This window comes from Ambystoma mexicanum, chromosome 5p (genome assembly GCF_040938575.1).
Source record: "Ambystoma mexicanum isolate Mex_15411 chromosome 5p, UKY_AmexF1_1, whole genome shotgun sequence".
NCBI lineage: Eukaryota > Metazoa > Chordata > Amphibia > Caudata > Ambystomatidae > Ambystoma > Ambystoma mexicanum.
Genome location: NC_090930.1, coordinates 1,047,253,713 through 1,047,268,751, shown reverse-complemented (window position 1 = coordinate 1,047,268,751; position 15,039 = coordinate 1,047,253,713). Strand labels below are relative to the sequence as shown.

Genomic DNA, 15,039 nt, shown 5'->3' with positions numbered 1-15,039 from the left:
TATCTTATCAAGAAACTATTTGAGTCTCTGATTTCCCATCTACTTGGCTCTTTTCTCGAATCGTCTAAATTCTTTGATCCTTTCCATTCGGGTTCCTGACCTGGCATGGGGACTGAGTCGGTTCTTGTATCCGTGGTTGAAGATCTTGCCTGCCTGGTAGACCAGGATGGTGTTAGGGATCTGATTTTATTGGACTTGTCAGCCACATTTGACACCGTAGACCACCCCACACTGTTCTCTCGTCTGTCTTCATCGGGTTTGTCAGATCTTTCTCCTTTCTGTTCAAAGCCAGCCCCCCTGTCTTGCCGGGTTCCTCAAGGCTCTGCTCTGCTCTATCTTCCACCTTGTTCAACTTTTATATTCAGCCACTTCTTGGCCTTATCCACTCCCATGGCTTCATGTGCTATTACTATGCTGACGGTTTGCAGATTATACTCCATCTGGATCTCTCCCGACCGGACACGGCTGCTTGGCTTTGGGGTTGCCTTGAGGAGGGGGTTGGGTGGATGGCTGGGAACTGGCTGAAGTTGAACGGTGAGAAGACTGAGTTACTGCTTGTTGGCTCCTCTTAACCTCTGTCCTTTTGTAAACCTGATGTCTTGTATTCTATTTTTGGTCCTTTCTCCTCTGTGTACCTTTGGTGAAGGATTTGGGGATATAAATATCTGGCTCACTCTCGATGCATGATCATGTGGCCCCCATCTGCCAAAGCTTTACCCTTTATCCCCTCCAAATGTCATGCTCGTGTGGTAGCTGCTCTTGTTCTGAGGGGTATTTATTACTGTAACGTACTCGATCTGGCTCAACCTGCCCATCTTTTTCACCGCCTTCTGCTGTTACAGAATTCAGTGGCCAGAGTGGTACTAAAACCTCCATTGGGCATACACCTCACCCTTTCTCCGTCAACTCCACTGACTTCCTGCTGAGTAGCGTGTGCTGTTTAAGTCCCTGTGCATCGTTCATAACGTTTTTTATAAACTTGGAGCTGAATATCTTCAATTCAAGTTTTCCCCTTATGTTCCACTCAAAGCTCTTCGTTCTCAATTGTCTTTAATGATTCAAATACCTCAGGTGAGACTCTCTCTTATTGGTGGCCGTGCTTTCTCTATGGCAGAAGCAAAGGCATGGAATGTGCTCCCTCTGCCCTTGTGGGCTACCATTGACCATCTATCCTTTTGTCATGCTCTGAAGACTCTCCTCTTTCAAATTCACGCTGCTGTTTCTCTAGGCCCATGTCTGTTAGGTGAGCGCTGTGATGCCTTCTGGTGAATGTACACCTGATACATTCCATTAACACAGCATAACACAGTTCTTTGGCTATATTCTCTGCTGACATCTGCCTCATTCTTGAAGACACTGACCTTGATATTCTCGTTCTTACTGATATGAGTTTATATCCTCATGATCTTCTGCAGCATCCCTTTTTGTATCCCTTTTTGCTCGAAACATTTGTTCAGAAATATTAGGGAAAAGATAAATTGCACTTCGGCTAGGAATTTTCATGGAAGTGTCATTACCTAACATTTCATCAGCATTACCAACAATTATTCTCCTAAATACCACAATAATAAGGAAGAAAAGACAAATCATGGTACAAAATGATAATACAATGATCAACCCAAATTAACTTATTGATCTTCTTCTCACAGGCATTGTGCTCTGATACATTCTCATTTTCTCTACTTTTTTCAATGTGTGCTTAAATTACTTTTATAAAATATTTCCCTTTTCACAACAAATATTGCAGAATAATTGCAATTACAATTCTAAGAATGATAGGACTATTTTAGGATCCCCAAAACATGTCTTGTCTTACTAAAGCTGGGGAGGACTGTAAAATATAGGTGAAAAGAGCAGTTAGAAATGTGCGCAATGTTACAATTTTGGGTTTCATGAAGTGATGTTTATACACACATTAGTGTTTAGATTTCTGGCACATTGACTCTTAAAATTACTGTAATGTTTCAGGCAGCACATAATGTGTAATTTTATTTTTCATTCACCTAAAAAAGTCTCTGGAACCGTGGCAAGTCCATTTACTTCCTTTTAAACTCTAGGAAATATCAGTTGGTTCCAGAACATTTAAAATCAATTGAGTCTTTGTCCTTGCCCTTGGTAACTGATCTGGTCTGCATGCGCAGAACTTCATCTCTTGCTTCTATGTCTTTTGCTGCTGGAGGGATATGGGTCTCTACTTTGCAGAGCTTCACGTCATTCAAAATGCAGCCAGGCTCTTCTACCCTTTAATTTTACAGCTGTGGGTGTGACATCCTCCACTAGGTATGGTCCTTCGAAGCAGGGCTTTTTCCAAGTGCGCACAACACTTAGTGCTATGACCTGGTCCCCCTGGGCACAAACTGGGCTCTTTAAATAATTCACTTGGATCATTGGTTTGGCTGTCTTCTTCAGTGTTCTTCAACCCCTCCCTCCAATGTTTGATTTGTTGAGAAATAAAAGAAACACTAGCTGTCTAGCTGTCATATTTGTTAAATGATCATGCATCACATTACCTAAAGCCTTGGCTACACTGTGGGCATCAGTTTCTATTCTAGTGGGAGGAGCAAGGGGTATTCTCATACGCTGTCGAGTCACCAACTCATGGGGAGTCAGTTGGTGATCTCAACCAGGCTGGTTTCTCAGTGCGAACAGAGCAAGGGGCAGACAATGCAGCCACTCCTTGTTAAGAGTCATCTTCAATTTCTCTATCCTTGAATGAGAAGTCCATTTAATTCCTCACAGATATCATTGGCCTGTGGATGATAAGTGGGCGAAAATGTGTGCTTTATCCCTAATAGGACAACTATCTGTTTGGATAACTCATTTGCATTTCGCTCTCGTTGTGGTCCCTGAAGAGCGGTCCTTGAAGAGCACTTGATAATGGGAACAAGCGGGCTGTCCACTCCAACAACAGCACCAGTGTCAGATGTCGCTACCACAATTCTGCTGCAGCGACCCATATTTGGTATCCTGCCGGAGAAGGAAAATAAAAATTGCAGAGAAAGAGGAGGTTCAAATATTTGTCTCAAGACTCATCACCATTGCTCAAAGAAATACTAGACCAATACAGACTGTATAGCAAAAAAGAGACTTTCTTCGCATCACTGTTACTGCCAGGAGTACAAGCAGCTGCCAATGCCAATTTGCTTCAAATAGTCAGCTGGGAGGTGATACAGTTGGCAAATGACACTGAACAAAGACTCAATGCCACAAAGATGGAGATGCGAGCAATTCGGTTGATGACGTTGCAGAATCGCTATGTGCTGGGCTTGATTACAACGATGGAAGGCAGGGTTTACAAAAGAAATTGGGGATTCATGTTGCATGTATGTACCCTCACACAACACCGCCAATGGGTCTCTTATGCACATAATAGAGGACCTGCACATCCTTGGCACACACAAGACAGCATCCTGAAAAGTGACTGGTTCGATGTCCTTTTCTCATGGGCACCATTGTGGATGGGGGTGATCATGAAGATGCTGGTACCAGTGATTGTGTTCGTGATGGTGATCTTCTGTACATGCCAGATGGGGCTTCAATGCTGTGCCAAGGCAATTCCTAGCAGTGCAATGATGATGGTTTCGATTAGGGTACATAGCCCACCTTGTAGTACATAAGACAGCCTTGTACAAACAGATTACCCCAACATACCACGTCTGGTTAGGTTAGAGCAGAGCCTTCACCCCCCAGGCTCTGTCACTATTCCCCCACCAGAGCCTGAAAACTACGATGAAAACTATGATGGCCATTGGGTAGATCTTGCAGCAGATGGGGGATGCATTTATCTCATGTGTACCCAGAGCAGTATACACAAGCAGGAGAAAGTTTGTGAGCAGTATGCAAAGCATGGGTGCCAAGGAAGCAGACATGGCCATATGAGAAAGATGATAGACTAGGGAGGGAAAAATGTAGGAAAAGTATAAACAAAGGCTTGCATGGTAGTTCATTAATGTAGATTTAACGAAAGGGAGGATTGTTGGGGAGCGGGATGTTCGTCACAGACCCCCAGAAGGTTCCGGATGAGGCAGAGGCGTAAAAGTGTTGTAGGGGCTTGGGGAGGTTATAGAGGGAGGGTGTGTCGATAGAAGCGGTATTATAGGCAGGTCTTTATACATTGGGGTATAGTTTGTGCTAGGACTGAAACACCATTTTAGAAAATAGCAGCCATTTTGAAATTAAGGCCTTGCACCATGTTGCATCCTGGCTAGTAGTCCCCGGTCCAGAACATAGAGATAAGTGTGCCCACGCAGGGTTGGGTTGTAGCTTAGGCAGCAGTGAGAAAGACCAAACCCGCAGAGATTCATAAACCTCTCATTGTCTCATATTATTAGCACTCGTATCCCAGAAGGAACGCACCCTGCAAGGCCACGAGAGGGCCAAGAGCTCCCTGTGGAAAAGCTATCCCACGAGAAAGAGGGCATGAGCCTCTGATCTTCATAGGTCCTAACCCTAAGTTATAGTGCTAAGATGCCCCCATCCCAAAACCCCAGCATTCCAGTGTACTGTCAACCCCAGACCACCGATCATAAAACATTTGGGGCCTCATCAGTGGGTGAGTGGAATGGCAAATATGCAGTGGTAATGCTATTATCCTGCCGCATTACCGCTCTGCCCAATCCTGAGTTTGGGTTGAAAGTAGGAGATTTACCTCTAGCTTTTTGCTGGAGGTAAAACTCTACACTTTCCACCCATTTGTGGTGCTATTACTATGACTATGCCGCCAGCGGTAATAGTGCCATTACTGCCCCATAGTGTCCTAAGGACTCTTAAAAAATGGGGAGTAACAGCCTTACCACAACTCAAAATCTGGCATTAATAGCGCCAGACCAAGTTGCAGGAACGCTATTAGCATTGGCAATATCCCAGCGAATTTACAGCCGGGAGACTGCCATGGTTGTGATGAGGCACTTAGTGTGCTAGACCATCAGAAGGATCAAAGCAGAAAGGAGAGTTAACCTCACGTGAGGTTTCTGTGATTTGTGCTGAGAGGTGCCAGGGAGGGAAAGAAACACATGTAAGCCCAGGGTGGGAAGAACTGGAACGGCGCTGACGCGTCTGGGATCAAGCAGAGGTTTAGAGTTATTGTGACCTTCACGTAGCCTCTGCGCCCATGTCTGCAGTACCAGGTGCACATTAGACCCCCAATAGGAAATGTACTGAATTGTTTTAGTAATTGCCAGTTAGGAACCTCGTGGTTGATGATGTATGAAGAAGAATCCCATGGGAAGAAGATGAGCAGATGAAGCTGGGACCAATGGCCTGGCATCCCCTATGGGGCAGGCCGCCTATATATTAGGCCGCACCAACCAGCTACATAGATTTGTAACCTACGCGATGTGCTTCAGTTGTGACACTTTTTACCCTTAAAAACTATTGCTGATTTTTTTCAGAGCGCTCTGTGGCAGCAGAGTTCATTGCTATCGCGTACCTGTTTGTTATGAGAATAAACGTTGTTCTCCCTGTAAGAGGTGTGCTGTGCCTTTTTCCCTAGTGGGTTGTATTCTTTCTGGTGTGAGCATTGAGGGGCTTCTCTACAAGGTGTGCTGCTGGTTGTCCTGTAAATGTTGACCTCTTACTGTGGAAATCAACTTTAAGTCTCATGTATTGTAGTACGGTGGGCGCATCCCACCACCAGACAGTCCTGTGCTTCTGATATGCTCAAAAATAGTCCATTTTGGAAGTGTATCCCTAAGGGTTTTAGAGGCCACACCTTACCATTTATTGCATATTACAATGATTCCAAAGTAGGTAAGAGCTGAGAATCATTTTATATTCTTATGCATTTCCGAGGCCGTCTGACCCAGGGGCGTTATTGTTGGTAGCAAATTTATGGCTGCCTGTAGCTATGCGGTTGTGAATGGCTTGTCTAATTGATTATGTGCCTCAGTGATACTGTCTAGGAGTGCTTTATTCTCTGGTTCAGTGCTTGTATTCGTTGCAGAGTATAGTCATTTGTAGTACTGTAGAAATACCAGAATTATCTGTGTTCGCCCTACGCACATCTCTCCCTCGCCATTTCTGACTGGTTGTACTTCCTTATTTGCAAATTCACTTCTAATTGATTTTGTTAGTGGTCTACCTGGCATGTCTGCCTCACAATATCTCCTTGCCATTACTGATACTGAGAAATATTTAATTTCTTTATCTGCCACAAATTGAAAGTTGTCTCATTCGTTTTTTACATCCAGAAGTTGTTCAGTATTTTTGGTGTTTGCATATGGCTGTTCTAGCTTTTTCAGCTTGGCCTTTGATTTTCTAATATCTCCACACAAGGCACTGAATACTCTGAACTCCATGGCCATTGCAATGCCTCTTATGTATGCTTTAAAGACCTCTCATCATGTGTTAATAGATGAGATGGTTCCTTTGTGTGAGTGGGGAGTGGTCAGAGAATGTACATGGCAATATGGTGCTGCTGGCTGCTTAGTGGATCAATGTTCATGATGTTAGCCAGAAGTCAATGTGGGAGGATGCATCATGGACTGTTGAGTACCATGTGTACTCTCTGTCACGGGGATGCAGACTCCCCCATATGTCAATTCATTCCTTATCTGATATGGTATTGGTAATACCTGGCACCCTTGGGGACCTCTGTGTTTAATATAGTATTGAAGTTGCCCCACACATATGACCTGCACGAATGGGTATTTATCGCTAAGCGGCCTATGTGTTGGTAGAACTCAGGATCTTCAATATTGGGTCCATATATATATTGACAATCATCATTTCCTGTTCTTGTATGGCTCTGTGTATCATTACATATCTACCTTTTTTAGGAAACTATTCCCAACTGAATACTGCCCTCCCTTACTACCACCCCACCTGTAGAGGTGTAATTTCCTATCATTCTAAACAACATCAACTAGCAACACTGTGATATTGCTTTATAACCAGGGAGTCTAGGGTCGTCACCATAATCATGCCATATAGTAAACAGTATTTCTAACTCATATCCTTTTCACATGTAGCAATGTATTGCTGTTAAGAACAGCCTCTGCAAAGTGGTTACTGGAACATCCTGTAGGTGACAGATGCACATATGACGACTTAAGAGCCATTATCAACAGGAGCATAGCAAATTAACGTGATTATTGTGCTCTGTTTCTCTGGAATTGGTATAGTGCTTTCGATGAATTGAACTGCCTGGTCGAGCACTGTGAAAAAGTGCACTTAGAATAGCACTGTCTAGCATGACCGCAGTAAACATTTAATGGTTTTTTTTGTGCCGCATTTGAAAAGTCTGGATACAGGTGTATTTTATTACTCTCGTTTGTAAGTTCTTTCTTTTTCCCTGCATATTTGAGTAGCAGATCTCTGTTGCGTTAGTTGAGTATGCAGGCAATAATGGGTCAGAGGGTAGAATTTCCCTCAGTAATTTTTCAATGTAGCCTTCCATATCTTTACCCATTTCAGTTTCAGGCACTCCTATTATCCTGATGTTATTACACCAGGAAAGCGATTCTATATCTTCAAATTTTTCTTGCATAGCTTTGAGGTCTTTACATAAGCTGGCGAGCTCTGTGTGAACATCTGCGAGATCATCTTCAGCTTGGCCAATTAACACTTCAGTTCCTATGATTCAAGAAATTTGCTTCGCCATGTTGATCCTAAGAGCATTGATGTTACTAGTTATGTGCTCTAGTTTTAAGTTGACTGAGGTAAATCCTGCCTGCATGCTTTGGTGGAGCTGCTGCATATCTAGTGTGTGTGTAGTGCCTACACAAGGCTGCTGTAACTCTTCTTGCTGAGCCGCTGGCACCTGGTTAGGAGTTTTGGACATGTTCTTGCTGAATGTGTCAAACCTGCTCTGTTTTTCCCAAAGCTGCGTGTCATTTGAATGCAGAGATGTCCCTTGCTTCGCTGTTCTGGTACAGATCAGGTCGCCCTCGGTTGGAACATTCTACCGTTTATGGGTGCGCCGCATGGATGATTAGGTGCTGGCATGACGTGCATCTCCCCTTTAATGACTCCTATAAAGGGTTCCATCCTAATGAATGCATTTGTGTTTCATGTATTGCCGGAGTGTGACAGGTTAGCTCTTGGGCAGTTGAACTGTGCGGCTTGGGGCATATGTTGCCAGGTTATTGACAATGCTGCTGCAGCCTCATGTCGTTGATGTTCACATTTATTGAGAAAATGTACTGGATCCGCCAGGCAATCACCACATTATGGTGTATCTGTTGGTGCACATCCGATTTACGTCAGTTTTATTGCTGTGCATTTATGCTGTCCATGCCATCAGCTCCTGTTGGGAGGTATAGTGTTCCTCATGCATTAATGTAAACACATGCAGTGGTAGGGGAGCTACCAAGTTCCCCGACCACCTTGACTTTTATGGAGAAAAGGGGTGCCATGTTGATACATTATTCTCCTTGCTTGCGCTCCTGGGCCTCCAAGAATGTTTGTATTTAAACATCAATGTTTCGTATAAGGGGACAGTTATTTCTAGGGTGCAGATGTCCTACCCAGTCTTGACAGTCGCTACACAACTGGACAGCAGCATTCCCGGCCATAATGGGGAGCATCCCGAAGGCGCTGACTGTGGCACACACCTAGGCATGTGGCAAGTGGCCCCCTCACACCTTTACAGTTAAGCAATAGCATCATGTATGGTTTCATCAGCCTTAGGTGAACCGTACAAATGTTGCACCAACCATACCTTAGTATGTGCTGAAAAGGAGCAGCAACTTTGCACCACACCTGCAATAAAGAAATCATTGTAAAAAACCTTTGAGCGTTGAAATGCTATTCTTGGTTTTGATGATATGTCTAGCTCACAAACATTTGCTAATGTGAAGTAACATGTACTCTCTGTTGCCTCCTGGTGTTGAAATCATGTAATAACACTGAGCAAATGTGTAATATAGGAACTGCTAGCCTCTCTTCCAGCACAGTCAATATTCGCAATGCTCTTTCTACAGATCACAGAAGCCCAGGATACACTCTGTGGGGGTCTTTATGAGCTGGGCAGTAAGGGGTTAACAGCGCCGGTAATGGTGCCGGCACCGTTAACCCCTTACCGCCCTATTACGAGTCTGCTCGCGGGACCCGCAAAGGGTGCCTGGTAAAACCAGGTGCACTTAGCGGGTCCCGCTAGCAGACCTGGGAGCTAACAACGGGCCTGTTATTAACGGCCTGTTGTTAGCTCCCTCCCCATTCCCATTGAGCCCTATGGGGGCTCGAATGGGAATGGGGATGGGTTCCCTGAATGGGGAAATACCGGGTCCTCCAAGGTTGGATTGGCCCGGTATTTCCCCATTCAGGGAACCCGGACCCGGTATGGGGTAGCCATGGTGCTAATAGCACCATGGCTACCTCCAACCTCGTAATGACCCCCTAAATGGTCAAAGGGAGCATCTGGGACGTCGAGACATGGCCATGGGTGACTCTGACAAGGTACACAGAGAGACAAGGCAGGAGGTGCACTGCAGATCAGGCCATGGCATTGCTCTGCTTTTAGATGAGGGGAGAGCCAGGACACGCAGACACACAGGGTGGACCAAAGGCAGAAGAGATGTCCACAGGCCCGACTGTAGCTCATATTACAATAGGAGAAGAGGATTTTATGTGCAGGGAGTCTCCCATTAGACAGTTGGTCAATGAGAAGTGAAAACACTTGGGGTAGTAATGTAATGGGCGGCCACAACAGGGTGGCTGGGGACTGATTAATAAAGACAGCGAAACTGAACTTTACTGGACACTGCTAGAGGCTACAGACAATGAACCTAGCCCTTAAGAAACAAAGCACAACATAATCGGAAAAGGAAGAGCACATGCTGGGAGATCTCGCTCTAATGAGCAGTAAAATACACCTAGTTCATCCAAGAGCTGGGCTTACATGACCCCCCTGCCACCTGCCTGCCATTTTACTTTGCCTAGGACAAGCGTTTGGATGGCAAAAAACAACAGTTTTTATGTGTTTTTGTTGTGTTTTGATGTTATTTGTTGTCAAGTTTCTATTCGAATGGGCATCATTCTTTTTGTCCATTTTTACTATGTGTTAAGAAATAAAATTGGATTTATATTTTTGTAAACTCCGACGCCATCGTCTTTATATTTGCTTTGAAAGACGATATTTGGCCCTGCCGATCCGTGGTGCTAGTCTTATCTTTCAGCCAAATACGACATTAGCAGGTAGTTTGTTGTGGACCTTGGTTGTTCGATCTATTTGAATTTCTAGGCACTTATAAATAGTTAGAGGCTCAGCTTCACCTCACTGATGAAGCCCAACAAGGCCGAAACACGTGTATGGGTTTGCTGATGTTACTTTTGTTCAGAGGAGAATTTCCTACGATTTTGGTGCTGGACTGCCCTTGTGGCTGGGACAAAGACTGAAATGCAAATGAATATTTTCTCCTCTGAAATTCCATTGAACTGGGTATTTGACCCATGTTGGTTCTCAGCAGAGGGGCTCCCACACTCCTTTTTAGAACCAGCATCCTGCGGATGGTGCATTATGTGCTGAGATGAGGCCATAAGAGCTCATTTGTCTTTCCACTGTAGAAATGTCGGCATATTACTGTTCCCCAATGTAGCAGAAAACACCACTGGAAGTTGTGGGTGTTGCCACAATTCACCTTTGCCAGAGTTTAGTCAGTACATTGAGATTGTGCAGCATAACAATTATAACTTCTCTTGAGACTAAAGCACCTACTACTCTGGAGTCTGCAACCTGTTGCTCTCGAGATGTTTTGGACTACGACTCCCATGATCCCTGACCAATGAATATGCTGCCGAAAGGCTAATGGCAATTGTAATCCAAAACATCTGCAGAGACACATGTTGCAGACCTCTGCCTGTAGTTTGGGGCCATGTCATATAACATTCGGCATGTCTACTGTTCTGTCTTGGCATCACCAACAGTTTCCATCCTCTTTGAACCCTGCTTCGTCAGCTCCTTTGTGGGAATTAATGCCAATTATGTAAGTGTTTGAAATTTGAGGGCCTCATTACAAGTGAGGCGGAATGGGTTAACGGGCTCCGCTAATGGTGGCGGGCCCGTTAACACCATTACGCCTCATTACGAGGTCCCCTCGCACAACCAGGCTTCGTTACCGGGTCCTGCAAGGGGAAGACGGAGCTAACAATGGGACATTCGTAATGGCCAGTTGTTAGCTCCCTCTCCCATTCCCATTGAGCCCTGTGGGGGCTCAGATGGGAATGGGGAAGGTCCGGGCCCGGGTTCCCAGAGGGAGAAATTACCGGGTCCTCCGAAATCGGAATGGCCCGGTAATTCCCCATTCTGGAAACCCGGTAAAGGAGCCTGGTTTGGCGGCAGCCATGGAGCTAATAGATAATAGCTAATAGCTCCATGGCTGCCACCAAACTCGTAATGAGGCCCTGTGACCTTTGCCCTTGCTCTGCTTATGCTTTCAATAGTTAGCACTCTTTCCCATTGGTGGGGAAGGAGTACTATGAAGTAGGTTATAGTCTCATTTTGTTTTCAAGATTTCACATACAGTATTGCGATGAAGGCTATTAATGGCTGTGGCATAGGACAGCATGTAATGCCCCCATGTTTCACTGTTTTCATTGTTTCTTCTAGGCGCTCCATAAGCTGCAGACATTTCAATGTATGATGTTGCTCGGAAAGTCATTTTTGCTGCAACATTTCAAATGATAGTATTTGAGTTGTATGCCACATATCTCCTATTGAATGTATTCCTTTGTTAACAAGCATTTGTAAATTCAACAGTGTTGGCTTTTGTGTAGGCATGGAATAGGCATTTTCCAGGCACAGACACAATGGTCCTACCTGGCCATAAGATGGCAAGAGCTGGGAATGATGCGAGTACCTGGGCATATGATTGCTTAGCCTGATAAATGCCTATCCCACGCCTACCAATAAGCCAAAACTATTGGCTTAGCCAAAGCTTGTTTTGTAAACAGACTTTAGTGCTTATAAATCAAGTGGCTGAAGGCACACTTGGTTAAGACAGTTTTATCACATCAGTAGCACAATGACAGCGGCAATTGCGCCATTAACTCTCAGAAGACTGCTTAGCAATGACACTGGCAGTCATTCACAGTACAAAGGTCGATTTGACAGCCTAATAGAGCAAGCTCAAAAATATCCCAGGAGGATGTGTTCTGGGCGAAGAGGGCAAGGAGAGGGTGTGAATGGCCATAGGGATTAACCGGGCAATGGGCAGTCAGTAGGTGGGTAAATGGCCAAACGACATCTACAAGCTGTACGTCCTTCCTCCCATCTCATCCCATCTCCTGCCTATCTATACTTCAACGCAGAGGTTTTGGCTTTAAGGGGTTAAGACGAAATTACCTAAGTAGACGAGTCATACCACCAAAAGTCTGACCCCCATTTATTTCCATATCTATATGTGGGGGGGGTAATAAAAATGTATAGGTGTGAGGTGGGTGGTCTGCCCCCAAAGATATATATATATACAAAAAAATGGAAGAAAAAAACACATAGAAAATAAACGGACTTTTGGTGGTCGGACTTTTCAACTCAGTGATATCACAAAGATCCCATTTAAGTGCCACCCAATAGCCAAAATGGTCATCAATACTACAGCTGCAAAATCATCTTACAAAGTGTACCTCAGAAAATGTGTCAGAAAGCAATTATTAATAATAACATGCAACCCTCTCCCAACATGGCACCAATCAACCACCTCATATTAAGCCTTTCTTTGAAGATACTGTTTGTAACGCGTGTGTTACCTATCACCTCTCCACAGGTGTGAATATGGACCCAGTTGTTGTGGCAAACACCAACTTTGCGCTTGGTCTTTACAAGTCCATCTGTGAAAGTCATAAGCAGGAAAATGTATTTTTTTCACCCTGGAGTATTTCATCTGCTCTCGCTATGGTCTATCTTGGCACAAAAGGCAACACTGCAGCGCAAATGGCACAGGTGAGTGAACTGTGGTAAGTTGTTCTGTAAGGTGGTTGATCAGAAACTTGAAAACATGCTGTCACATGTTGGTCAGTCAGAGCTTTTGTTTGGTCCTCATAATGCCCAGCAAATCAAGTAGTTGCAGTAAGCATTTGAGCTCAGATGCAGTGTTAGGAGTACAATGAGGACATGTCATTGTATAGAAACACAGAGGCTGCTTGAAAAAGGAAGGACACGCTTACAGTGCCGAAGAGGGCTCCCACACCAGAATAACCATATATGTAAAGTTCCTCTCAGGCCTCAAGATTTTCCAGGTAGCCCGATCCAGGGCTTTTCTCCCACAGAAGCCACGGTCCATCATTCAAAATTGCCCATAGACTCTCACAGCTTTGCTGTCTATATAAACTGGCTGTTCAAGGCCTAGGGAAACCATTTTAATTACTTCTCCTGCACCCTTGTTCATGGTTTCAACACACCCGGGCTCACAATGGTACCCTTGATGATAATGATGGAAGGCTTAAAAGACTGACCATGGATGTGCTAGGAACCTGCTCATATCCTTGAAATATTTTGCATACAAGCGTGGCAGGCTGCCACTACATACAGAGGGACTGACAGCTTGGTCATCTCTCACTATCCACCCTGTTTAATGACACCCACATTCACCTTTCAAGCTGTTTGGTCTTGCCTTGGCTGATAGGCTTGGTGGTCCCATAGTAACTGTTCTGTAGTTTTTACTGTGGGAGAAATTAAACATACTCCTGGGCAATGAAAGCCAACACGCTTCAAGGGGTTGTGCACGCACATCACCATTTAAACTGAACTTTCTGCACAATTCTTTCACGTTTCAGGCTTTTTGGAGCATTAGGCATCCAAACCTTTACAAACAGAACCCTGCTCTAGTTTACCTACTAGTTTATGTTTTTCCCTGTTTGACCTTTATTTGTTACTCCCTTTTCATCTTCCTCCATTCCCCCCTATTCCCTGTTGCTCACAAACTGGAAAGTGCTATCAGGAGCGCAATATGTTAGTTTTCATACATACCTAGGCACTCTGAGAATGTTATTTTTTAGGGAGTCATAAGCATGGGAAGTTCACATTTATGACATACAACCAATCCTGACTTGTTATGAAAAGAGTTGCAAGGTGTATACACTGACCATTTCACCATTTCTATTTCCTGTGGGTCCATTTTGGAGTAAATTTGTTTATGTTCCAAACCCATTCTCTCTGCTTTGGGCCTGAAGACGTTCCTGAGACTTTGGGCATGAAGACTGCTCAGTTCTACACGAAGAGCAGACTGACCAGTAAAATGAGATGTTTCCCAAAAGCTATCTGTTTTCACCCTACTTCCATCTGTTAACCTAACAAGGACATGGTTGTCAAAGCTTGGTTTATATGCAGATTATTCACAGAGGGCACAACAACCACCTGGCAGGGACACAGTCTCCACAGTGTCCAGGAATACTCAGACTAGCAGGGCTTAATGACTCCCAGAGCAGCACACCCAGGGCTGTATCCTCAGCAGGGTCCTGCATACGGAAAGCCACCCAAACCAGGAAGTGTCTTAAGGGTCACCTGCATATTCATACTAAACAACTGGCCACTCAGGGCTAAGTGGTGCTTCATCAGTGCTGATCTTTGATTGCAGCAGTGTTTATGTTGGCCTATGGCTTGAAAGATTCCCTACCCGCTCCTACGTCCTGTGAGATGACCTTACTGTGGCACAAAGTTCGACACTAGCAACAAGTGTTTCATAGCTTTATGGTAACAGTCATGTGACACAACAGCGACTCCTCTCTCTGACAACGCGGTAGTCAGCATAAAAAACCTTCCAACCCACATCCAAGGCAACCCTTTCTATCTCATATCCCTATCTTCAACACCGGTCTCCTCTGCTCCAGCAACTGACCCCTTATACTCTGACCACTCTCTCCCATTCACTTAATCCTCTCTATTCATCCACCGCTCTCTCATCCCCTCCCTCCACTATCACCAAACATAAATTAAAGCCTGACTTCAACCAAGTCAACATCTGACTCTCTCTGCTCCACTTGCTCCCTCCATTGAAGTTGCCTTTACCAAATTCAATTCTGCTTCTACATTGCCCACTCTTTGAACCAATCGCACCCGCATCCTGAAACATGGATCTAGCCCACCATTTAGCTGCTGAGGACAAC

General features: G+C 44.6%; 1 protein-coding gene across 1 annotated transcript in view; it reads left to right on the top strand.

Annotated features, from left to right (window-relative positions):
• The window catches only part of LOC138481403 (serpin B6-like), a 247,095-nt gene that overhangs the window by 31,174 nt on the left and 200,882 nt on the right, over positions 1 to 15,039 (top strand). The window contains exon 2 of the mRNA XM_069613537.1: positions 12,702 to 12,877. Within this exon, the coding sequence (XP_069469638.1) occupies positions 12,710 to 12,877 (168 nt within the window). The 5' untranslated portion in view covers positions 12,702 to 12,709. The remainder of the gene's footprint in view (positions 1 to 12,701; positions 12,878 to 15,039) is intronic.